Source organism: Fusarium fujikuroi, chromosome FFUJ_chr09 (assembly GCF_900079805.1).
Source record: "Fusarium fujikuroi IMI 58289 draft genome, chromosome FFUJ_chr09".
NCBI lineage: Eukaryota > Fungi > Ascomycota > Sordariomycetes > Hypocreales > Nectriaceae > Fusarium > Fusarium fujikuroi.
The window spans coordinates 2,641,017-2,660,729 of record NC_036630.1 but is presented as its reverse complement, the minus strand read 5'-3'; the positions used below and the strand labels follow the sequence as shown (position 1 = coordinate 2,660,729).

At 47.7% G+C, this 19,713-nt stretch overlaps 11 protein-coding genes; 6 read left to right on the top strand and 5 right to left on the bottom strand.

Annotated features, from left to right (window-relative positions):
* Positions 1-654: 654 nt before the first annotated feature.
* On the top strand, positions 655-2,120 carry FFUJ_09299 (related to monoamine oxidase N; the record flags this gene model as incomplete). XM_023568814.1 has 4 exons in its annotated part: positions 655-935; positions 987-1,610; positions 1,665-1,985; positions 2,027-2,120. The coding sequence occupies 4 exons, from the start codon at positions 655-657 to the stop codon at positions 2,118-2,120; spliced, it is 1,320 nt and encodes a 439-aa protein (XP_023435953.1).
* A 133-nt stretch (positions 2,121-2,253) lies between these two features.
* FFUJ_09300 (uncharacterized protein) lies at positions 2,254-3,829 on the bottom strand (the record flags this gene model as incomplete). XM_023568813.1 has 4 exons in its annotated part: positions 2,254-2,846; positions 2,901-3,159; positions 3,220-3,257; positions 3,307-3,829. 4 exons carry the CDS (start codon positions 3,827-3,829, stop codon positions 2,254-2,256), a joined length of 1,413 nt encoding a protein of 470 aa, XP_023435952.1.
* Positions 3,830-4,291: 462 nt separating this feature from the next.
* FFUJ_09301 (uncharacterized protein) lies at positions 4,292-4,690 on the bottom strand (the record flags this gene model as incomplete). Its single annotated transcript, XM_023568812.1, has 1 exon — positions 4,292-4,690. One exon carries the CDS (start codon positions 4,688-4,690, stop codon positions 4,292-4,294), a length of 399 nt encoding a protein of 132 aa, XP_023435951.1.
* A 1,051-nt stretch (positions 4,691-5,741) lies between these two features.
* FFUJ_09302 (uncharacterized protein) lies at positions 5,742-6,077 on the top strand (the record flags this gene model as incomplete). Its single annotated transcript, XM_023568811.1, has 1 exon — positions 5,742-6,077. The coding sequence occupies one exon, from the start codon at positions 5,742-5,744 to the stop codon at positions 6,075-6,077; it is 336 nt and encodes a 111-aa protein (XP_023435950.1).
* A 944-nt stretch (positions 6,078-7,021) lies between these two features.
* On the top strand, positions 7,022-8,277 carry FFUJ_09303 (uncharacterized protein; the record flags this gene model as incomplete). XM_023568810.1 has 3 exons in its annotated part: positions 7,022-7,595; positions 7,648-7,867; positions 7,914-8,277. 3 exons carry the CDS (start codon positions 7,022-7,024, stop codon positions 8,275-8,277), a joined length of 1,158 nt encoding a protein of 385 aa, XP_023435949.1.
* A 584-nt stretch (positions 8,278-8,861) lies between these two features.
* On the top strand, positions 8,862-9,695 carry FFUJ_09304 (uncharacterized protein; the record flags this gene model as incomplete). Its single annotated transcript, XM_023568809.1, has 1 exon — positions 8,862-9,695. The coding sequence occupies one exon, from the start codon at positions 8,862-8,864 to the stop codon at positions 9,693-9,695; it is 834 nt and encodes a 277-aa protein (XP_023435948.1).
* Positions 9,696-10,600: 905 nt separating this feature from the next.
* Positions 10,601-12,809, top strand: FFUJ_09305 (probable phenol 2-monooxygenase; the record flags this gene model as incomplete). XM_023568808.1 has 5 exons in its annotated part: positions 10,601-10,711; positions 10,780-11,750; positions 11,802-11,842; positions 11,895-12,131; positions 12,178-12,809. 5 exons carry the CDS (start codon positions 10,601-10,603, stop codon positions 12,807-12,809), a joined length of 1,992 nt encoding a protein of 663 aa, XP_023435947.1.
* A 1,208-nt stretch (positions 12,810-14,017) lies between these two features.
* On the bottom strand, positions 14,018-14,490 carry FFUJ_09306 (uncharacterized protein; the record flags this gene model as incomplete). XM_023568806.1 has 2 exons in its annotated part: positions 14,018-14,048; positions 14,105-14,490. The coding sequence occupies 2 exons, from the start codon at positions 14,488-14,490 to the stop codon at positions 14,018-14,020; spliced, it is 417 nt and encodes a 138-aa protein (XP_023435946.1).
* Positions 14,491-15,339: 849 nt separating this feature from the next.
* Positions 15,340-15,818, top strand: FFUJ_09307 (uncharacterized protein; the record flags this gene model as incomplete). XM_023568805.1 has 2 exons in its annotated part: positions 15,340-15,734; positions 15,788-15,818. 2 exons carry the CDS (start codon positions 15,340-15,342, stop codon positions 15,816-15,818), a joined length of 426 nt encoding a protein of 141 aa, XP_023435945.1.
* Positions 15,819-16,021: 203 nt separating this feature from the next.
* Positions 16,022-16,990, bottom strand: FFUJ_09308 (uncharacterized protein; the record flags this gene model as incomplete). Its single annotated transcript, XM_023568804.1, has 1 exon — positions 16,022-16,990. One exon carries the CDS (start codon positions 16,988-16,990, stop codon positions 16,022-16,024), a length of 969 nt encoding a protein of 322 aa, XP_023435944.1.
* Positions 16,991-17,489: 499 nt separating this feature from the next.
* Positions 17,490-19,626, bottom strand: FFUJ_09309 (related to transcriptional activator Mut3p; the record flags this gene model as incomplete). XM_023568803.1 has 6 exons in its annotated part: positions 17,490-17,715; positions 17,775-18,520; positions 18,575-19,113; positions 19,176-19,264; positions 19,322-19,422; positions 19,567-19,626. The coding sequence occupies 6 exons, from the start codon at positions 19,624-19,626 to the stop codon at positions 17,490-17,492; spliced, it is 1,761 nt and encodes a 586-aa protein (XP_023435943.1).
* Positions 19,627-19,713: the final 87 nt, after the last annotated feature.

Sequence of the window (19,713 nt, the reverse complement as noted above, 5' to 3'; positions counted from 1 at the left end):
TTGCGAAATATCCTCGATGGGGATGCCGTCAGGGTTTGTTCCTGTGTCGCCGATGTCTTCGCGGAGAAATAACAGGAGTTGGTACAATAGTGCCGTCCATCTTGATGATTGCGAGTCTGGCTGAATGAATGAAATTGATCATGGAGTTATTGAAGTCAACGTATCCCCGCGCCCCTACACGAATGTCTCGGCAACCACCTCCTGCTCTTTCTGTACGACAGGGAACGCCGACGATGTAATGACATCATCATTCTTACCACCATCTCCTAGAGGAGTAAGAAAACGGCAGGCCCGGCCCCGACATGGGATATCAGAATAAACTCAGCAAAAATTATCCTAAACTTAGGCTAGATCATACCAAGTTACCTAAGTATTTATCATTTAGGAACGAAATCCTAAGTTTTCTTTCCTTCACTAGCCACAAGTTTCAGTCTAGTACCAAAATGGGTATAAAGTGCGAGGTCACTTAGCCTCGGAACGTCGGAATGACCACTTCGGCCATCTTATCATCAACCTCGTACATTTTGTCTCAATCAGGAAATGACCCATGAGACCTCCAGTGCATTTAAGATGGCCGCGTTTTTCTATCAATGAGCCTGAGCATGTCTTCACATATTCCTCTTGTCATTGGCATCAGCATCGCATCTAGTCATCATGCCAACTTCAAAAGAAGGTTATCTCTGGACCAGCAACGGCCTCACAACTGGCCTTGAAACAGACTCGGTTATCAATGGTACACCCGAATCGGCACTCCTGGATAAGTACGATGTTGCTGTCATCGGAACAGGCTTTGCTGGACTTATCGCTGCCCGAAATATCAGTTTGACCACCAGTAAGGTTCTTCTTGTCGAAGGCCGCGATCGCATTGGCGGAAGAACATGGACAGCGAAAGCTTTGGGTGAGGAGTTTGAGATGGGAGGAACATGGGTTCATTGGTAAGGCCCTTGTGGAACGGCTGATATATAGTTCTGATGCTGTGATTCTAGGGGCCAGCCGCACGTTTACTCCGAGATTCACCGCTACAATCTTCAAGGCAACCTCAAGACCTCAGCGGGAACAGCGGATGCTAAATACACAGCTTACACGGCAAGTTTTGCTGGTCCAAGCAAGCTCGATACCAAAGAGACAAACCAAACAGTCCAGAGAGTAGCCGATGCTTTCTTCGACATTGACGGCTTGACCAGTTACGATTTGATGCCATATCCCCACGATCCATTGCGCGAACCTGTGCTATGGAAGAAATATGAGCATCTCTCCGCCAAAGATCGCCTCGACCAGTTAAGCATTCCTCAGGTAGAGAAGGACATGTTTGATGCCATGATCAGCTCCTTTGGCTCTGTGCCAGGTTCGCAATGTGGCTTCGTCGAAGTGCTGCGATGGTATGCACTTGGCGGCCATTCAATGGCTGGCGTTTTCGAGCGCGCTGGGCTCTGTAAGCTTGGAAATGGTGGTATGACATCGCTGGCACTGTCGATATTGTCCGAGTATAGGGGTCATTTATTGTTCAATACTGTTGTTGAGAAGGTCGACCAGAATGGCAATGGGGTTACGTTGACTACAAAGAACTGTCGACGTATCGAAGCCAAATATGTCATCTCGACTATCCCTCTGTGAGGACCGCTCATCCTCGTTGTAGCTACAACTGATAGCTGACAACTATTTAGGAACTGCTTATCCGATATCTCGTTCAACCCTCCTCTCTCGCCACTTCGTCAAGAAGCTGTCAAGGCAGGCCATATCAACCAAGGCGCCAAGATCCACTTCAAGTTAAAGCAAACCGAGCCTGGTTGGTTCGCTATGGCAAGTGGTTACGGGCGGTCCCCGTGGTGCTTTGCATTCTCTGACCACAACGGCAATACCAACAAGAACAACGGTACATATTGCATTGGCTTTGGCTATGGCGGGCATCTCACAGACCCACAAGCTAGCGAAGACATCTCCGCAAGCTTTAAGGAACACATCAAACCTGATGCGGATATTGAAGCGTATGTCACCCACGACTGGATGAATGATGATCTTGCAAAAGGAACATGGAGCTGCTGGGGACCTGGCCCGGCTATGAGTCGTTGGCTCAAGGAGCTTCAGAAACCTCATGGAAGAGTATTCTTTGCCAGCGCTGATTGGGCTGATGGTTGGAGAGGTTTTGTTGATGGAGCTATTGAGAGTGGTATTACAACAAGTGCTGGTGTGGTGAGGTTATTATACTGGGGAAGTTATGTATTTAAACTTTAATAATAAGTAGTTTATTTAGATTTAAAAGTCAATCCCACCATATAATACTTCCTCAACATTTTCCATTTTATCCATCTGTTCTTGTATCTCTTTTTCCTTCTGGCTTTTCTTCCCGTATTTTTTCCTGTCATTGTCTATTTGCTCTTGCTTCTTCCTTTCTTTCTCTGCCTCCTTTTCTTCCTTCAAGATTATTTCCATTTCTTCTTTCTCTTGTTGTATTGCATGTCTCCACTTTTCAGCATACTCCATCTTCAACCTCTTTTCAAGCTCCCTTTCCTTACGTTCATAATATGCCCATGCATTTTCTCCTCTTTCGCCTATTATCCTTTGCTTTTTCTCCAATCTGGCTATCGCCCTAGCCACAAATTCCCGGTCTTGCGGTAGAGGACCTGGATCTAGATGCAATTTTGGTGGGTATCCAGGAGGTGGACAGTACCTAAATTGTGCATCTTTCCTACCGTAGCAGTCCCAGTATTTGTCGCCCTTTGATCTGCATTCATTGTTGTATCTGCAGACAACCCCACCACCCTCATTCCGTCGATTAGGGGCGGCATTAATAGTTTGCTTCGTATAACCGGTCCTGAGAGGGAGCGGATCACGCTCTCGAACGGTCCCTGTATCATTCTTTAGCATTTTTCTTATAGAGTATATATAAGTCTGTAACTTACATGCAGTGTGGGCAACCCTGTACCAAACGCAGACTTGATCACCTGGGTTGCCTGGGCAGCTATATGAATTCCCTACTGTCCAGGATCTCGTCACCGAGAAACCATGGGTTATGTCTCTAGTGACAGTTAATCCCGAATCCTTTCCACCAATTCTAGAAGAGAAGCTGAGACCCGACAACGTTGTGAATCCATAGGCGATGTTCTTCGAGTTATCACTGCAAGCAGAACAGGTGTGGTTCTTGCCACACTCCATAACGTCCTGTAATTAGTTAGCATCAAGAGCGAGGACAGACAATAAGACTTTAAGAGGCAACCATACTGAGATTTGCTGAAACAAGTACCTCTGGTGAGGCCACCCTGAATACAAATGTTAGCTACGACCAGTTAATTGAATCGTTATACTAACCTGCACCGTCAAGGTTTGGGGGTGGTTTCTTCTCTTCGTCTTTCTTGCAACGACGACCTATTTTGGGGATCAGGACGCTCTTCCTCTCATAGTCTTGTTTCTCCTCCATTGTGTAATAGTCCTTCTCGAACTCCCCCAGTAGTGGGGGGAAAGGGCCAAAACAGTCAGTGTCTGCTGTCTTCATGTCGCTGATGATGTCTGTGTAATCCCAGTATAACCTTCTGCAGTAAACAGAAATGCGGTTGTTAACAGAGTCAACATCTGTCTTGCATGAAGGGCCTCCCGACAAAAGAGGATTAGGATGAATTGCGTAGGTAGCGTCCCCAACTGTGAAGTTCCCGCTTGTAACGGGTATTGTTTCAAAGCTCTTCTCGTTATAGTTTCCAAATGGTGGTACTCTACCTTCGCCATCAACATTAACGGTAACTTCAGAAAAGTCAATGGGCACTCTGGTGTTAATTCTCCTACCACATCTCCCCATAAGAACGGCCCCATTCATGCGATATAAAACCAGAGAAGACATGTTCTTCCCCGGGTCTAGGGTGAAGGTAAGACTGACTCTATCTGCAGAAGCTACAGATAGAAGTAGAGAGAATGCAGAAAGGAACCGCATCTTTAACTCTGAGGGAAGGCAGGAATCTGCTCATGTAAATGAGGTTAGTTTGCGAACAAGTTTTCACTATCCAGATACTTGATAGTACTTACTGATTGGGACAGACCTTGTTGATATTTCTTGAAGTGAATGAACGTATTGGACTAACGGTTAGAAGAGGGCTGTAACGTAGTGAAAAATTTCGGACTCACCAAGGGCAGGGCCAGCCATTTTATACAAGTACCTTATCAGCATTCGTCGGACAAACTTTAAGGGCGCTTTGTATCTACCCCTCGTTTGTTTCCGGGATGCAACCTTCACGCTCGTCAGTCGCATGTCACGAGGCACATTGTTGTCAGCAACACCAAAATAAAGGCTGAGGTCAGTCCCGATCTATCGGATAACAACAAAAGCTGTCCAATTCCCGGAAAGTCTGATTGGGTCAACTCCCAGGCGGCTCTCGATCGAGGTGCCTCTCTGGCTCATGTTCGCGTACTTTTGGTGTCGGCCAATCTTTGACTTGTGCTTGGTTGTCAAGAAAACCAAGTGTTCAGGGTGATGCTGCTGCAAGGACTTTAATTTCTCGTTGTCGTTGTTGATGAGCATGCGTCTGTCTGCCTCTGCCTGGTGATTCAAACTGGAGAACGCGTTTCCGACGACAACGAGATTGGCAAACATGGGATCAGCTCGAGACTGATGTTGATCAAGAATTGTAGACCACATAACCTCGTTAATATCGGGAGTTGAGATATCAGCATGGTTAAATGTGAATGGTTTTGACTTGCATTGCATGCGATAGTTGTTTTTGTTGGAGAGTCGCGTTGTGCGATGAAGTTTCCATCAAGGTCTACCTCTCCCTTGATTCCATTGCAATCCCCAGAAAACGACAGGAGGTTGTTGTTGTTGTTCTTTGTTATTTGGGTTCAAGCCACAGCCGCTTTCCAAAGTCATCACGAGCGGTTGAGTTATTTCTCCGCAAATTGACTTTCGTAAAGCCAAAAGGTCAACGCCCCCGTTCTCTATTTGTGGCGAATACTCTTGGTGAGAAATGCCGAACACGGACCTCAGATAACCAAAGCTTGACTCCTCCAGTACCTTGATGTACTCGGTATCATTGTTGGCGCCGAGCAGGTGGCCTGATTGAGATGCTCAATACATATTTTAGCCGCCGAGCTTCCAACATGGCGCGTCTTGGATGCCCTCGCCTTCAGGGTTATTCGTTCTGAGGCTTCCCCCCGCTTTCTCGGTAGCGACATATGTCCGAACAGGCGCCGAAGTGAACTTGTGTGTTGAGAGATTTGTTCAATCATCAGTTATTTCATGACATGCGAGGCGGGGCATGCACAAAGCGATTGGTACGTTGTACACCTAACAGAGTCTGATCAAGATTTGCATAGAAGCGGAGAAAGAGTCGATGACAATGGGATGTTGTTTTTGGCGTGGATTGACCTTTTCGACTTTGGAGAAATGGGACACCTTTCCGTATTTGCTCCGCGAGAGTCGCAAACACGAGGTTTCGTATCGAAAGCTCTCGGCCGAATACCGCTCGGCAGTATTGTCTCCGAAACCTTCTCGGTGAGATTGAACGACACCTCGGTAAACACGGTACGCAGTGGGAGCTCGGCATCATGATATATCTCATTCCGGCGGCACGTTGTTCCTTGCATGTCGCGACAAGAACGTCTCGCAAACGCCGGTAATAAATGTTCAGGCCACACTCCTTAGTACCGAGTACGCTAAGTGATACAGGGCTATTTGCAGACGCAATGAAGGTTGTCCAGTCAGGGCCTTTGAAGTCGACAATCGATTTCAAGACGCTTTCATAACGAGCTGAGTCGTTGATATGAACATCCTCAAGTTTGAATACTTGGGTCCACTGCTTGTCTTCAAAATCAGCGGTGCGGGATTCGATGATGAGTGTCTTCTTACTATCACAGAGATTCGAGTTTTTCAGACAGTCGATCACAATACAACGAAGGATCAATGCGAGGAGTATAATCTCATGGCAGCGCTCATCACCGATTCTTACAACCAAGGGCCTTTAAGCATCTTTGACAACACCATTAGCAGTCCATTCACCTGTGACAACAAGATTGACAGTGTATCCCAAGTTTCACCGTCTCAAAGCTTCTCAGGCGTTAATGTCGCGGAGATGGAGATGCTTGGCCATGTTGCGTGAGCAGCTCATTGAGGCCGATAGACTGCATTTTGACAGGTAACTGGCCGGTACCTTTAGGGTGATTGACGCGGCCGAACTCGATTGTTATGAGAATGACTTTTGTGCGACCTTATAATGCATGAGCTCTCCCAAGTTGCCTCAGACAGAAGGCCCAGAATTAGCAGAGACCATTCTGCGGGGACTTAAGCAAATTCTTTGGATATGGGTCTTTAGCGAATCATATCAATTGTTATGCAAATGTGTTTGACAATGACCGGCCATTGTGTAGCAACAGCATGCTGTAAATCATAATACTGATCCGAGACTGACTTTTTAAATAAGCATCTGCGCTTAGCTTCACAACTATTCATTCGAGCAACAATCACTTACAACTTGTCTTTATTCTTCACTACAAATCTCCACTTGGACAATTACCGTTGGGAAGATTGACAGTTCCTGGTATGAATTTTTTTTTTTTGCTGGCATTGTGTTACGGTTCTTGATGAGAAGAAAGATCAAGGACATCGCTTACAGCCAGTTCCTTCACTGATTCGCGCTCAATATGGAAGGTACTTATGGCATATCAAATCGGGCCAACAAGTGAGCGATAACTTGTTAAGTGACAAGTATACTCGCTTAGAATCCGACCAATGGGACGGTTTGCGCCGATTAGTGGCGCCAAATCTCCTTTCCAGCGTCCGATTGGCACAAAGCTCAGTAAATTCCGACCTCGTTGCTTGATACAGGTCTAGACCATTCAATAGTTTCCAGCGCCAAAGCACCTAACATCAATAGTTTCCTCAGAACCCCTGACTAAATACGGCACAACGGCTGGTCGGTCAGCGCTAAGAGAGCTTGTAAAATGAAACACGATGTACAGATTGCCATATTTATCCCCCGAGTCCTAAGTTTGCGATTTTGGTGGTTTCTGCTTCGACATTCTGCATCGATAGACTATTTCAGTCATGATTGCCAAGAGTCTGGTTTTCGCTGTGCTAGCGGCTCACGCTGCTGCTGGACCTTGTAAGCCTGATGGCGTTTCGTCCAACACGCTCTCCGCCAGTACTTCTGAAACAAGCATCTTGGATTCAGTGACTACAACCACTTCTGAGCAAGCCACGAGTACGACAGAGGGAGCTACCACTACTACGAGCGCATCCGTACCCGCTGGAGAGGCCATTATCCTTCAGGTCAACCCTCGACGTCGGCTATCGAAGCGAGATACAACATTCGTGGGCAGCAACAACCCCACCGAATGCACCTTTGCCTCTGTCTTTCACCTCGATGGGGGAAAGCTTTTGGAGAACGGAGTGCCTATTTATTATGCTGGCAGTGGCTATCAGGAACTTGCTGCCCAGGGCGAACCGCCAGCTGATTCTGTCACGACGACATTCTCAATTACTGGTGGTCGCCTCTCATGGACGGATTCGTCGTTTGGTGAGGCTGGCTTCTGTCAAACCGAGTCTGACGGGCAGGTGTACATCACCTTTGGGTCGGAGCCTGTTGGCTGTGAAGCTGTGACACTCACGGCTTATAACGGTATGCAGAACCCATAGCTTCCGTACAGTATTTTACTAATGTGATGATGCAGAGGAGCAATGCCAGAACGGACAGATCGTCGGAGTCGAAACGTCCAGTGCCGACACGACAACCGCAGTAGAGACGACTGCCTCATCCGATGCTGTTCAACCCACCACCTCATCCGATGCCTGTCTTGCCGGCATTGATGGCTCAAACGGCGAGCCTCCGCGAGAGAGCCGTCTTGCTGACTGCTCGAGACTGAACACAGTCACTGTCAGCCCATACCCCGAGTAAGTCCTCTGTGAATTCTTCTCAGTCACACACTAACATTTCCAGAACTTCAACCGTATTCAAGCGCGAAGTTGCGTTCCGCATTCCAACAGCCTTCCCGACCTGGCGACCTGCGATGAACACTCTTGCAGCCCGTGCAGAGGGAGAACCAACTGCCGCTACCATCCAGCCAACTGAGGTCCCTGTTTATGCTACGTACTGCGACTCTCCAGAGGAATACTACGCAGCTTGCTCTGAGGCTGGGATCACTGCGTTCACGACTACTCTTCCTACGACGACTACTTCGACGTCGACAACTGTCAGTGATTGTCCAGCGAAGCGACTCGTGAGGAGAGCAGGTGAGCATATGGGATATGAGTTTGAGGATAATTGGGATGCCCATATCATGCCAGGATATAAGCTGTTTTAGACCGTGCCTTTTGGATAATTCAGATGTTAATACAACGTACATATTTCTGTTCAAGTAATGTCCAGATGACCATGAAGAAGAGGAATAGCGTCATCTGTCAGCAATCCGTGAATGCTGAGCACGCGTTTACACTTGGATGGACCCCTAGCTTTTATGACTGATAAGGCTGAGCCCTTTTGGCGGTGGCGAAGCCACTAGCTCGGGCGCATTTTCAAGGATGTCAGGGGATGATGACAGTGAAAGTCCACTGTCACTCGCTCGCAGAGGCCATTAGCGCTCCCACCAAGCTTTCAGCTCAGTGGCACGAACACCAGATCTGGTAACAACATTCATGCATTACTCTTTGCTCAAGGATCGGCCCTTGACCCTAAATGAGGGCCTGTAGTATTTATTCTGAGTCATTCCCCTTCTTCTGTCGCTGGCGACACCTGCTCAATTATTCTTTCCCCCCTCTGGTGATGCTTGCACGATCAGTACATCAAGTTGTAAAGCGATTTGTAATTGCGAACCGCGCGAGACCTCGATTCACAATTCTCATCCCACCAAAGACTGACTGTCCATTGACACGTCGACACTTCATCACCATGAACCGCGCACAATTGACCACCCTGGACGAAAAGGCCTTTGCAGAAAAGGTGCCGACAATGCTCTGGTCAGATCGAGAGACGCTATTCGAGGATGGAAGTGAGGATATCGACATTATCAGGTCCCGCGCATCAGAGCCTGCAACCGTTGAAGCCGTCTCGTCTGTCCTCACTTCTCCTATCGAGGATGAAGATTATGATACATTGAGGGTGCATCAGAAAGCATTGTACTCTGTCCTTTTGAAGCTCTCTTTCGAAATGCTCCAGCCCTATCGAACAGCGTTGGCTGCACTCTCTGCATTTGACATCTCAGGCTTCTCTCATCGCTCATCTCATTACGCTCAGACTTCTATCCTTATTCAAAACGCTGGTCTTCTTGAGCGCTTCGCCACAGATTCTAAGGCAGTGTGGGTCACCAAGGACAAATTCGACATGGTCAGCTATCGCACGCTTACAGAGCGTGTTCACACTGCTGAGGAGATGAAGCCCTATATGCCTGAGCTATTTGACTGGCTTGTTGACGCGAATAACCCGCCTTTTACGCCTTGTCGAGACCAGCTTGCTCGGTTTCCTGAGACTGCTGCCGTTGTTGCAGCGGAGGTTCTGGCCGAGGCAAATAAAGAGAAGGATACGGAATATCAGCACTTCTTGATTGACTTTGTCTATGACCGTGTGCCTGTTGGGGAGAGTTGGATACCAATGCGAGAACATGTTCAAGCGCTGGTGAAGCAGTTGGAGGGGAGTACAGATGAAGATAATGAGGACCTGGTTGGTGAGGCGAATGACTGGCTTACGAGATTGGAAAAGTGGGAGTCGTTGAGGAAGGAAAACTAGTTTTCATGCAGAGTTTTGCAAGGATTTGTACATTTTTGTTGAAGAATCGAATATCTACTGAGAGACCTTAAGAAAGGAAACCATATACTTCCTAACAAGATTGGCCTACGCCTTCTTGAAGGACATCAAAGACATCAACTTAAAGCACTGGAAATATCACGCAAAGAACTACTCGATCTTTCATATTTACGTGGTGTCATTGGTATATCTCTTCGACCAAGTATCCGAAAACCTAATTGAGCCTCGAGCTCGGATGGACGACTACCCTGGATCCGAAGAGAATTTCGGAAATGCCAACTGCATGATCAACCAACATCCGAAACTGGAGACCCGCAATTTCATACGAGGCTCTGATTGACCATCTCCCAGATTCTTCTTCCTCCGACATCCTTGCTCCTTTCCCCCGGACGCAGATCGGGACTCACGAGCCAACGATGACTTCTCCACCGTTGAAAGCGGATAAGCTTATCAGCAAGTGGCTCGCAATGATCGCTGATGCTATTCGCTGTTTGCGAGTGTCTCCCCATCTTTACCCCGCGAGCTAGAATCAATTTGGGCTAAGCTCATCACGGAAATCTACCGTCAACTCGAGATGATAATTCCGGCACGAGCCTCGACCTATCACTACCGACAAAGCGTTACATAATGTGGCTTCTGTACATATGGCCTGACCAGTCACTCAAGGGCCATTTGTAACTGTTCCGATTTCATGTGTCGATGTACGTAAGCACCCGTCTTCCGACTCGGATCTTACCAACTTGTCGGTTCGCCCTTACATCACTTGACCCTCTTGATGCCACTGATGAGTATAAGATCCTGCGAGTGTGTCTTGGCTGGTTGACGATATCACTACCTCGCTGCGAGACATTTCATCCTGTACGAAAAAATACGAGATACCCACAAACATGGCTGTTGGTGCAAAGACTGACCATGTCGATGTCCTCATCGTGGGAGCGGGTCCTGCTGGTCTTATGATGGCGACATGGCTCGCTAAGTGTGGCATCAAAACACGCATCGTCGACAAGAGAGGAACAAAGGCAAGGTCACCCGTCTCTTATTGCATGCTCAACTAACACATTTGCAGATTTTCAATGGTCAAGCAGACGGTCTTCAGTGCCGAACGCTCGAGATCTTTGACTCATTTGGCTTTGCACATCGAGCTTGGATTGAATCTAACCACATGCTCGAGATCTCCCTTTGGAACCCTGACGAGAAGGGCGTTCTTCGTCGAAGCTCAAGGATTGCCGATACCATTCCAGGCATCAGTCGCTTTCAACAGGTTGTTCTTCACCAGGGTCGTATTGAGAGATTCTTCCTCGACGCTATCAACGACTTCAGCCAGGGAAAAATCGAAGTCGAGCGGGGTGTCATGCCAACGAGCTTAGAGATTGACCCCAAAGCTGTGGAAGACCCAGATGCATACCCGATCACTGTCAACCTTCGACATCTCAGTGAAGAAGAAGCTCAGCCAAAGCAGACGTCAACATCTGCCAACGGTACTACTGTTCAGGATGGCCTGTTCCGCAGCAACCTTTCGCCAGATGACACAGCCGATATGCTCAAAGCAGCTGAACTCAACGACAAGGCCAACACTGTCGAGGTAGTAAAGGCAAAGTACATGCTTGGGGCGGACGGTGCTCACTCGTGGGTCCGAAAGGAGCTCGGCTTCAAGCTCGAGGGTGAATCAACAGATTACATCTGGGGTGTTCTTGATATTGTGCCCATCACAGACTTTCCAGATATTCGACAACGCTGTGCGATTCACTCAGCGAGTTCAGGGAGTGTCATGGTGATTCCAAGAGAGAATAAGTTGGTCAGGCTGTATATCCAGCTTACAACAACAGCCAAGATTGGAGATCAGGATTCAAGAGCTGATCGTTCATGGATCACACCCGATGTCATCCTCGAGTCGGCTCAGAATATTCTCGCTCCTTACAAACTGACGTATCGCAAGTTGGATTGGTGGACGGCTTACCAGATCGGACAACGCGTCGGGTCCAACTTCTCGGCGTACGATCGGGTCTTCCTCGCTGGCGATGCTGTTCATACTCACAGGTTTGTTCCCCAATCTCCAAGTTGACGCAAATATCTGATAATCTTCAATAGTCCCAAAGCTGGTCAGGGTATGAATGTCAGCATGCAAGATTGTAAGTCTCTTGCTCCCTACATCGCTCTCTACCGCCGATCTAACATTCTCAGCTTTCAACCTTGGCTGGAAAGTCGCCAACGTCGTCAAGGGCCTTGCTAGCCGATCGATTCTCAAAACTTACGAGACTGAGAGGAAGGGCATTGCTAAAGCTCTTATCGACTTCGATCACAAGTTTTCACGTCTCTTTTCTGGACGCCCAGCCAAGGATATCATGGACGAGGAGGGTATCAGTATGGATGAGTTTCGTGAAGCCTTTGAGAAAGGAAACTTGTTCGCCAGTGGAATTGGTAACTCTGTTTGATCATTTCTATTGTCATAGCTAACAAGATTCAGCCGTGGACTATGGTCAAAGCAACATTGTCGCCAAAATTACTTCTGATGACTCTGGCCTGAAGGACATCGCTGTCAAGAGGCAGGCCTTGGCCCCGGAGATCAAGCTCGGCATGCGTATACCCAGTGTCAAAGTTCTCAACCAGTCTGACGCTAGGCCTTGGCATCTGCAAGAGCTTCTCCGAAGCAATGGATCATGGAGACTCCTGGTCTTCCCCGGAGACATCGATCTCGAGAGCCAGAACAAACGAATGAGGTCACTTTGCGACAAGCTATCAGCCGAGTCTTCGTTCCTCAAGCGCTTCACACCGCCTTCAGCTCGATACGATTCCGTGATCGAAGTCATCACGGTGCATGCCTCGAAACGTCAGGACCACGAGATCTTTGACTTTCCAGAGGTTCTCCGCCCGTATCACGAGGTTGACGGTTGGGACTACAACAAAATATTTGTTGATGACGAGTCTTACCATGAGGGACATGGCAAACTCTACCAGACGTTTGGCATCAAGGTTGATCAGGGCTGTGTGGTCATCTTGCGGCCTGATCAGTATGTGTCGTACCTGGGAGATCTTGATGATTATGATGCGCTCGATGGTTTCTTTTCTGAGTTTATGATAAAGCAGGAGACTGTATGAGGTATGTTTTATTGATGGGATATAGTACTGCGAATGGAAATATTGTAATGTCCCCTAAAAGGTGCCTGCGCCCAAACACGTCAAACATAACAATCTCATCATCCCAAAAGCCAATCTGACCAAGCCACATTTTCCTTATGATAAGATCGAGGTCCGTTGCGGTTCAGGTTTGGATAAGTGTCTAAGTTGAGATATGGCTTGCCAAATAGGTGCTGCCGGAATGTACTGCCATTGGCACCGTTTGGCCGAGGAGAACAATGACAGTGGCAAGCTTTGCTTCGCAGTGGCAGACTTCAGTCCCTGGCGGAGCCTGGCACATTAACGAATAGATTATTTGTTCTGGCACTATGCTCTATTCTGTTGGCTATGTTATGCTCAGTAGAAAGCATCAGTGCCCTTAAATGATTAAGACCTGGGCACAAAAACGACGACAGCGAAATAAAGCTTACCCAATACTGAGGCATTGATATTTTGATAGTGGCTGGCCGCTGCTCTGTTTCAGGCAATGGTGGCCCGGCGAACGCTGAAGAGTGGTCTGCATGGTGGTGATGTAAATGATGTTGCGTCATTTTGCAGATAGAAGCCCTACCGACGTCTCCATGAAGTTGGAGAAATAAAGATGCCTCTCAGACTATCATTCGGCTAACTTACCCACCTTATCAACCATTTTGACCCCAAGGCCATTCGCTGCGCCCTGTGGATCCACGAGGCGCAGCCAAGTCTTCTGAAAGATGCAAGGCACTGTACTCATGACCAATCTAAGACAGGTCATACAGAAATCGCATATTGCTGCTTCAACATGAGCTGGAGCTCAGCCACGAGTTAGCTATCACAATGGTTGGGGTCCAAATCACCCACTTAGGAGACAAGCATCTGCTTGGGTACAGTTTCATTCGTGCGGGAGAGACTCACATGATGGTCTTGTCCTGCAAAACGAGAGGCAAGCCGTTCACTCTGACTGGATCCATAATCTTGCTCCAGGACAAAGAGACATATTTACTAACTAATATAGACACCCTTAGCAATAAATAACATGTTGAGCCTTTTCACTCTAAATAGATAGTATATAGAAGGTATGATCTTGTGCTGAGTGAATAAGTATTGCTATTTTCGGGTGATCTTATTCACAGAAAGCAGCTACCGCCTTCAACATCTTAACCACACTCTCCTAAACCAAAACAGTAGTTATAAGGAATAAAATCTGGAATTTAAGCACACTGGCCCGAGCCGGGATCAGCGCTATTCAAGAATTAGTAAATCAGATTCTCAGAAGTAGGTGAAAGATAGAAACTTACGAGAAATCCCAGACAACATTGGTTCCTTCAGGGCCTGTTCCTTGTTCATACGAAGATCTGCCCCCATGATCGCAGCCATTGATCTCCCTGTGCAGTCGATCGGTGCAATCAGCCGAGGAAATACGCAAGCCATCCCCAATCACGTTTCTTCCGACCAGGACCGTAAAGTCTACCTTCTTCAAGGTGCTCAGATTGACGCAGAAGGTTTTGAACTCTCCATATCTATAGTCAGTCTCGGCCAAGCTACCGTCGGTGCAAAGGCGCTGAGCTGCTTCTATGGCAGTGAATTTGTCTCCGCCCCATGTTTCTCCAGAGCGGTGGCATTCTCCGCTGGCCCTAGGGATGGTGGCCAAGAGGGCGGCAAGGAGGAATGATGGGTAGTGCATTGCTGGATTGGGGAGATAGGTTTTGACTTGTGAAGGGCGACGGAAGATGGAAGAATCAGGAGAGGAATGGAACTTGAAGTGGGATTTATGGTGGGAATAGCTTAGTAGTGTTCCAGTTAACAAATGGGGGCTCTCTCATTTATAGCCAAGTTGACGAGTTTCTAGACGGCTATAATTTCACATCACTACCAGAAACTGACGTCGCAAAAAAATGATTGCCCAGTTGAACGAAGGATTTACCAGCATGATCATTAGAAACCTGTTTTTTCTAATTGCGTACATAGTTTGGCCCCCAGCGGATGCAAAGCCTCAAGCAATCAACGAGGACAATGTTATCCAGTCAACGCTGCAGATCACTGCAGTATGTTTCTATTCAACCGCATTGGAATCCCGTTCTTGCGAGACCAAGCCACAGGCAACATTGTTTAGTCTACGTAGTTATACTATGTCGATGAGATCCTTTAATGGGGCTCAATGCTGCTAAGCCTTCGCGGCCCGTGCCTCCCCGCTTCCGCAGCCAATAAAGCCGGATAAATTTAGGTTTCCCTTAGCGCTTACTCATTTTTAGCTTAATTGAGCAGGTAAATCTTGACTCGCTCTTCAGCTCGTAGATGCAGATCCTCTCGTATACGATAGAAGGATTTTGATCCTCATGCTTTATGATGAGCAGCAGGAATAGTCATATACGTCATGAAATGGGGGCTGCATTGACAAGGCAGAACTGAATTATGCAATTGGCATCATAGTAACTATAAAAGCTTCAACGAAGCCTTTACAGATATTACTATTCACACATAACCTAGTAACAATAAGATTCCTTTACAACCCATCATTATCATATCTCCCACCATGAAGCTTACATCATTTCTCATTGCCATCGGCGCAACATCTGCCGTTGCATTCCCAAGCTCCCTCCAAAAGCGCGAATGCCATGGATCAGGTGAATCCTGGGGTGCGGAGAAATTCCTCGCTCTCCAGACTGCCCAGAAGTACTGCGATGGGATCATCAACGGCCCCTTCTCAACCGCCGGTCAGTATATCAATAAGTGTGTCAATTTGAGCAGCAATAAGAAGATGGACTTCTTCCTCCGCTACGACTCAGATATCCCTGCCGATGGGCCTGCACATGCTGTTGAGAAGAACTTGTGCACTGAGTATTTCCATCGCGAGATCAATGGATGTGACCATGGAGGAAGGAGTTCTTACCCGGGCACTGAGGGGGGCACTGGCGCGCTTACTGTCTCGTGAGTTTTCTTGTTCTACGAGCAATAAGTTGAGTGTACTGACGATATATTAGGGCTGACCCGAACGAAGGGAACTGTGCATAGGCATTTGAGGGAACACTGAATGAGAAGGGATATTGTTTCATAGTCTGTTTAAGGTATATAAACAGGCTAAGGTAGTCAATGCTTGCATTCGTCTTTATTTTAGAAACGTAGTGGTTGAGAAAGTGTCAATGCGAACGTGTAGGTATGAAATACATTTATGCTAGGAACTATCCTTAACGAAATTAGAAATGCTCCCGTGTCCACTACTTCTCCTCAATCTTTCCAATTTGAGGATACTGCCCAATAGCCTTCTTCGCCTCCTCCCATGAATCATCGCCATACAACTGAGTCCTCAAATAGGCCCACGTAACCCTCTGCATAGCAGCCAACCTCTCCATACCCTCATCCTGACACTCCCTAGCGTCCCATCCACTGATACCACCGAAACCATGCTTTCCATCCTTAACCTCGAAAGAAGCTTTAGGTCCTGGCGAAAGCTTGTAGGGATCGTTATGCCAGTCTGCTCCTCGGTTGGTGAGATGTGGACTGACGTCACTGTCGCCCCAGAATACAAGACAGGGAGTCGTCATGTTGGAGAAGTTGAGATCAAGGAAGGGAAGCATGGCTTTTCCGGGCTCCGAGGGGTCGTCGCTTGCACCGATGGCACCGAAGAGGACGCCGGCTTTGATACGGGGATCAGCGACCTTGAAGGTTTTTCCGTCGCGAGGATCAGTGTTGGCGGCGCCGAGGAGGAGAGCAGAGGACAAAGAGCCGAGAGAATGTCCAACTACGGCGATCTTGGGCTTGTCAAGTCGACCCTTGAGGAGAGGAACGGTAGTCTCAATGGTGTCGAGACTATCAACGATCTGAACTAAATCCTTGGCGCGGGACTCCATGAATAGTTCACTGATACTCTCAGCGTTTAGCTCGAAGGCTAGTTGTCGAGAGCTCAAGTGCGTAGGCTGAATGACGACAAAGCCATGGCTAGCCCACCAATCGGCAACAGGGCCATAGCCTTTGAGCGAGGAGAGATAGTTGCTCGGGCCGTGGCCATGGGAGAGGACAATAATAGGGAGGTTATCTCCGTTGATTGGTGCTGTGACTTTGAGGTCGAGATCGACTCTGCGGTCTTGAGAGGGGAGGGTGACTGGTGTGAAGGTGAAGATGGGAGAGGCAGAGTTGACGGGGATGTCAGCGGCGCCGCCAATAAGAGAAGTGTTAGGGACCTCCATTGTAGAAATGTTTCAAACTTCAAATTTAGTCGGTGTATAAGTGTATTTGTATAATGGATTGATCTTTAAGTATTCTCATCCACTGCACGAGGATCTCCCGTCTTATATATCCAACATACGCCTCTTCCAACATGACGATGATAGTATCTTGACCAATCAGAGATCCCTTTCCCAATCAAGTATGGTCTAAATCCAAGATCTCTGATTCGCTGGGTTTAGCGGTCTTTCACCGGACAATGCTATTTCTCCGTTTTTTGCTGACGGAATCTGCAGGCGTGCTTATTTTTCGCATTCATCCCCGCTTAACCTAAACTGCGATTGGGAGTTAACGCGGTTAAATATGCGGAGGTAATGTTAATACCGTGGGTGCTGTTAATTTGCGCGTTTTGAGGTTATTGGTACTTTTGTATGGAATGCTATTTCTGTCGTGATCAGTAAGCCTTAGGCTGGTTTGGGTGACTTCGCGACTTGGCAGCGCGTGAAAGTTTGACAGTCCAACTCAAGAGGTAGCTGACACTAATCTGCTCATCTCCTCCACGACCTCCTCAACAAATTCCAAGTGCGATATTTCCGCGACTGTAAGCTTTTTGATGGGTATTTGCCTGATCAACCGTGTAAAGCCTTGCAGCAGTTTGAGTCTTTCGTTCTCTGGGTCTAATCGCTTGTCGAGAAGCGCGACGGAGAAAATGGTCGTGATTGCAGTCATCGGATAGAAGATGATCACCCTAGGCCATGTCAGTCTTGGCGTGGCGGAATATTAGAACGGCGCGGTGAGACTACGTACCAGAAGCACTCGTGGGCCAGCACGGGCAATGCCTTTTCCAGGTAGATCAAGATGGATCTCGATGCATCAACTAGAATCTGGAAGTTTATCCTATGGCCATCATCTATCAAGTTATCAGTGGGCTGATCTGATTGGAAGACTCTGCATCGGGCTTGATGAATGAGAATAACGCAATGGTGATATGACAATCGGAGCATGATTGCCTGCGTATTGGTATGAGCATCAACAGGTGTCTGCTCCAAGAACGACAAGGTTGGCCGATGGTCAGATGGCAGAGTCACCCTCCAAGCTTCCAACTCTTCATCTAGATGCCGTATCCTTCTCAGTATTTCCGTCTCTGATAGTCTGGCAGCGCTTATCGAATGGAGGTCGTTGTAGATCTTTGACTTTATGACTGATAGCCTAATATCCCATGGATAGAGCGGCACCGTAGAGGAGCTGCGACTTGGACATGGGCTGGAGCTTAGGATATTGCTACTCTGCATCTGAACGTAGTTGGGAGGTACCGTGAGGTCGCAGTGATCGTCGCTGATGGTAGGTGGCTGACCAGTCCTGTGAGACAGGTCTTTATCAATGCAGTAGCAGACCCAGAAGAGGTCACGTATGTGGTGAGAATCATTGTGTTTATCGTAAGCGCCCGAAGAAGAAGGGTGTAGATGGGCTCCAAGCTGGATCAAGAAGCGCGAGGTCATCGAAACGAGGAATGATGCGGATTCTAAATCTCCCATGAAGTATTTAAAGATCATCTTTAAAGTTGCAAGTTAGAGACCGAATTATCACATTGGATAATTGGAACTTACGAGCATCAGTAACGATTCAACTCCATCAACCCTCATCTCCCGCAAGATAGTGGGTATTGACGCTTCAATTTCCAGGGCATATCTTTGGCACCAGCAACTAATGTCAGCCATTTCGTCGCCTGAATCAAGGCCAAAAATGTCGCTCATAATCAGTAGTCCATATGCAGAACACTTTGCGCTAATCGTATGGCTTTTCCTCCCGGCGCCTTCTGAATAAGCAAGAGGCAGGGTTGTAGTCCTGAAGCGTCGGAGACTTAGTAATGGGAAGACGAGAGACTGGGCGGATGAATAAAATCGCATTGCTAGTTCCTCGACAACCTGGCGATCAGGAAGTCTTAAGATCTTGTGGTTATCATTCGCAAGAGGTGGCCTCGTGGAGCAGAGGTAAGGGAGACCGTACTTGTCGATGATATTTGATGAAAAGGTTGAACCTGTCCTGGTTTTGATCCATTGTTGACCTTGTGGGCTAAAGAGCGGATTACCATTCACTAAACGCAAGCCTTCTAGATAAGTTGGATTACGAACATGAGCATCACTCGCTAAAGAAAAAACATCGTGTATTAGCAGAAGGGAGAAGTAATAGGGCAAGGACGATTCTTACTAGGGTGAATGAGCTCCCCATCATCTTGTTCAGATGGACTAAGCTGGCGATTCGGTGACGGAAGTTTTGGAAGCCTTGAAAATCGAGATCTGTTGTAATCAGTCAGTTGAAAATGCCTGAGTGAAATGGCCAAGGCCTCGGCATACCGAATTGCGGATCCCTCTGTCTTTGCAGCTTGGTTGTAGGAACACGTCAGGCCATGATGTTGGCAGTAATCGCACTGCGGCACAGCCCGGTCACACTGAATCTAGGAGTGAGTTAGCCAACTAAACTAGTAATGAACTTGGTTGTTGATATAGCATGAAGCGATTCAGTGACCCAAAACAACTGCGCGTTGCAGCGCGACGGCCTCACTACTCCAAGACGGAAGAGTCAGTGGAGGAAAACCTACCTTCTTCCTGCGACAGGAGTCGCAAGCACGCGGTTTTCGACCTCTAGTCGATTTGGGCATTGCAATTGGCTGTTGATGATTTTCTGCTTGTCACTTCTAAAGATGGATCAGGTAGTGTTATTAAGCCAGGAAATTTTCTGGCTATCG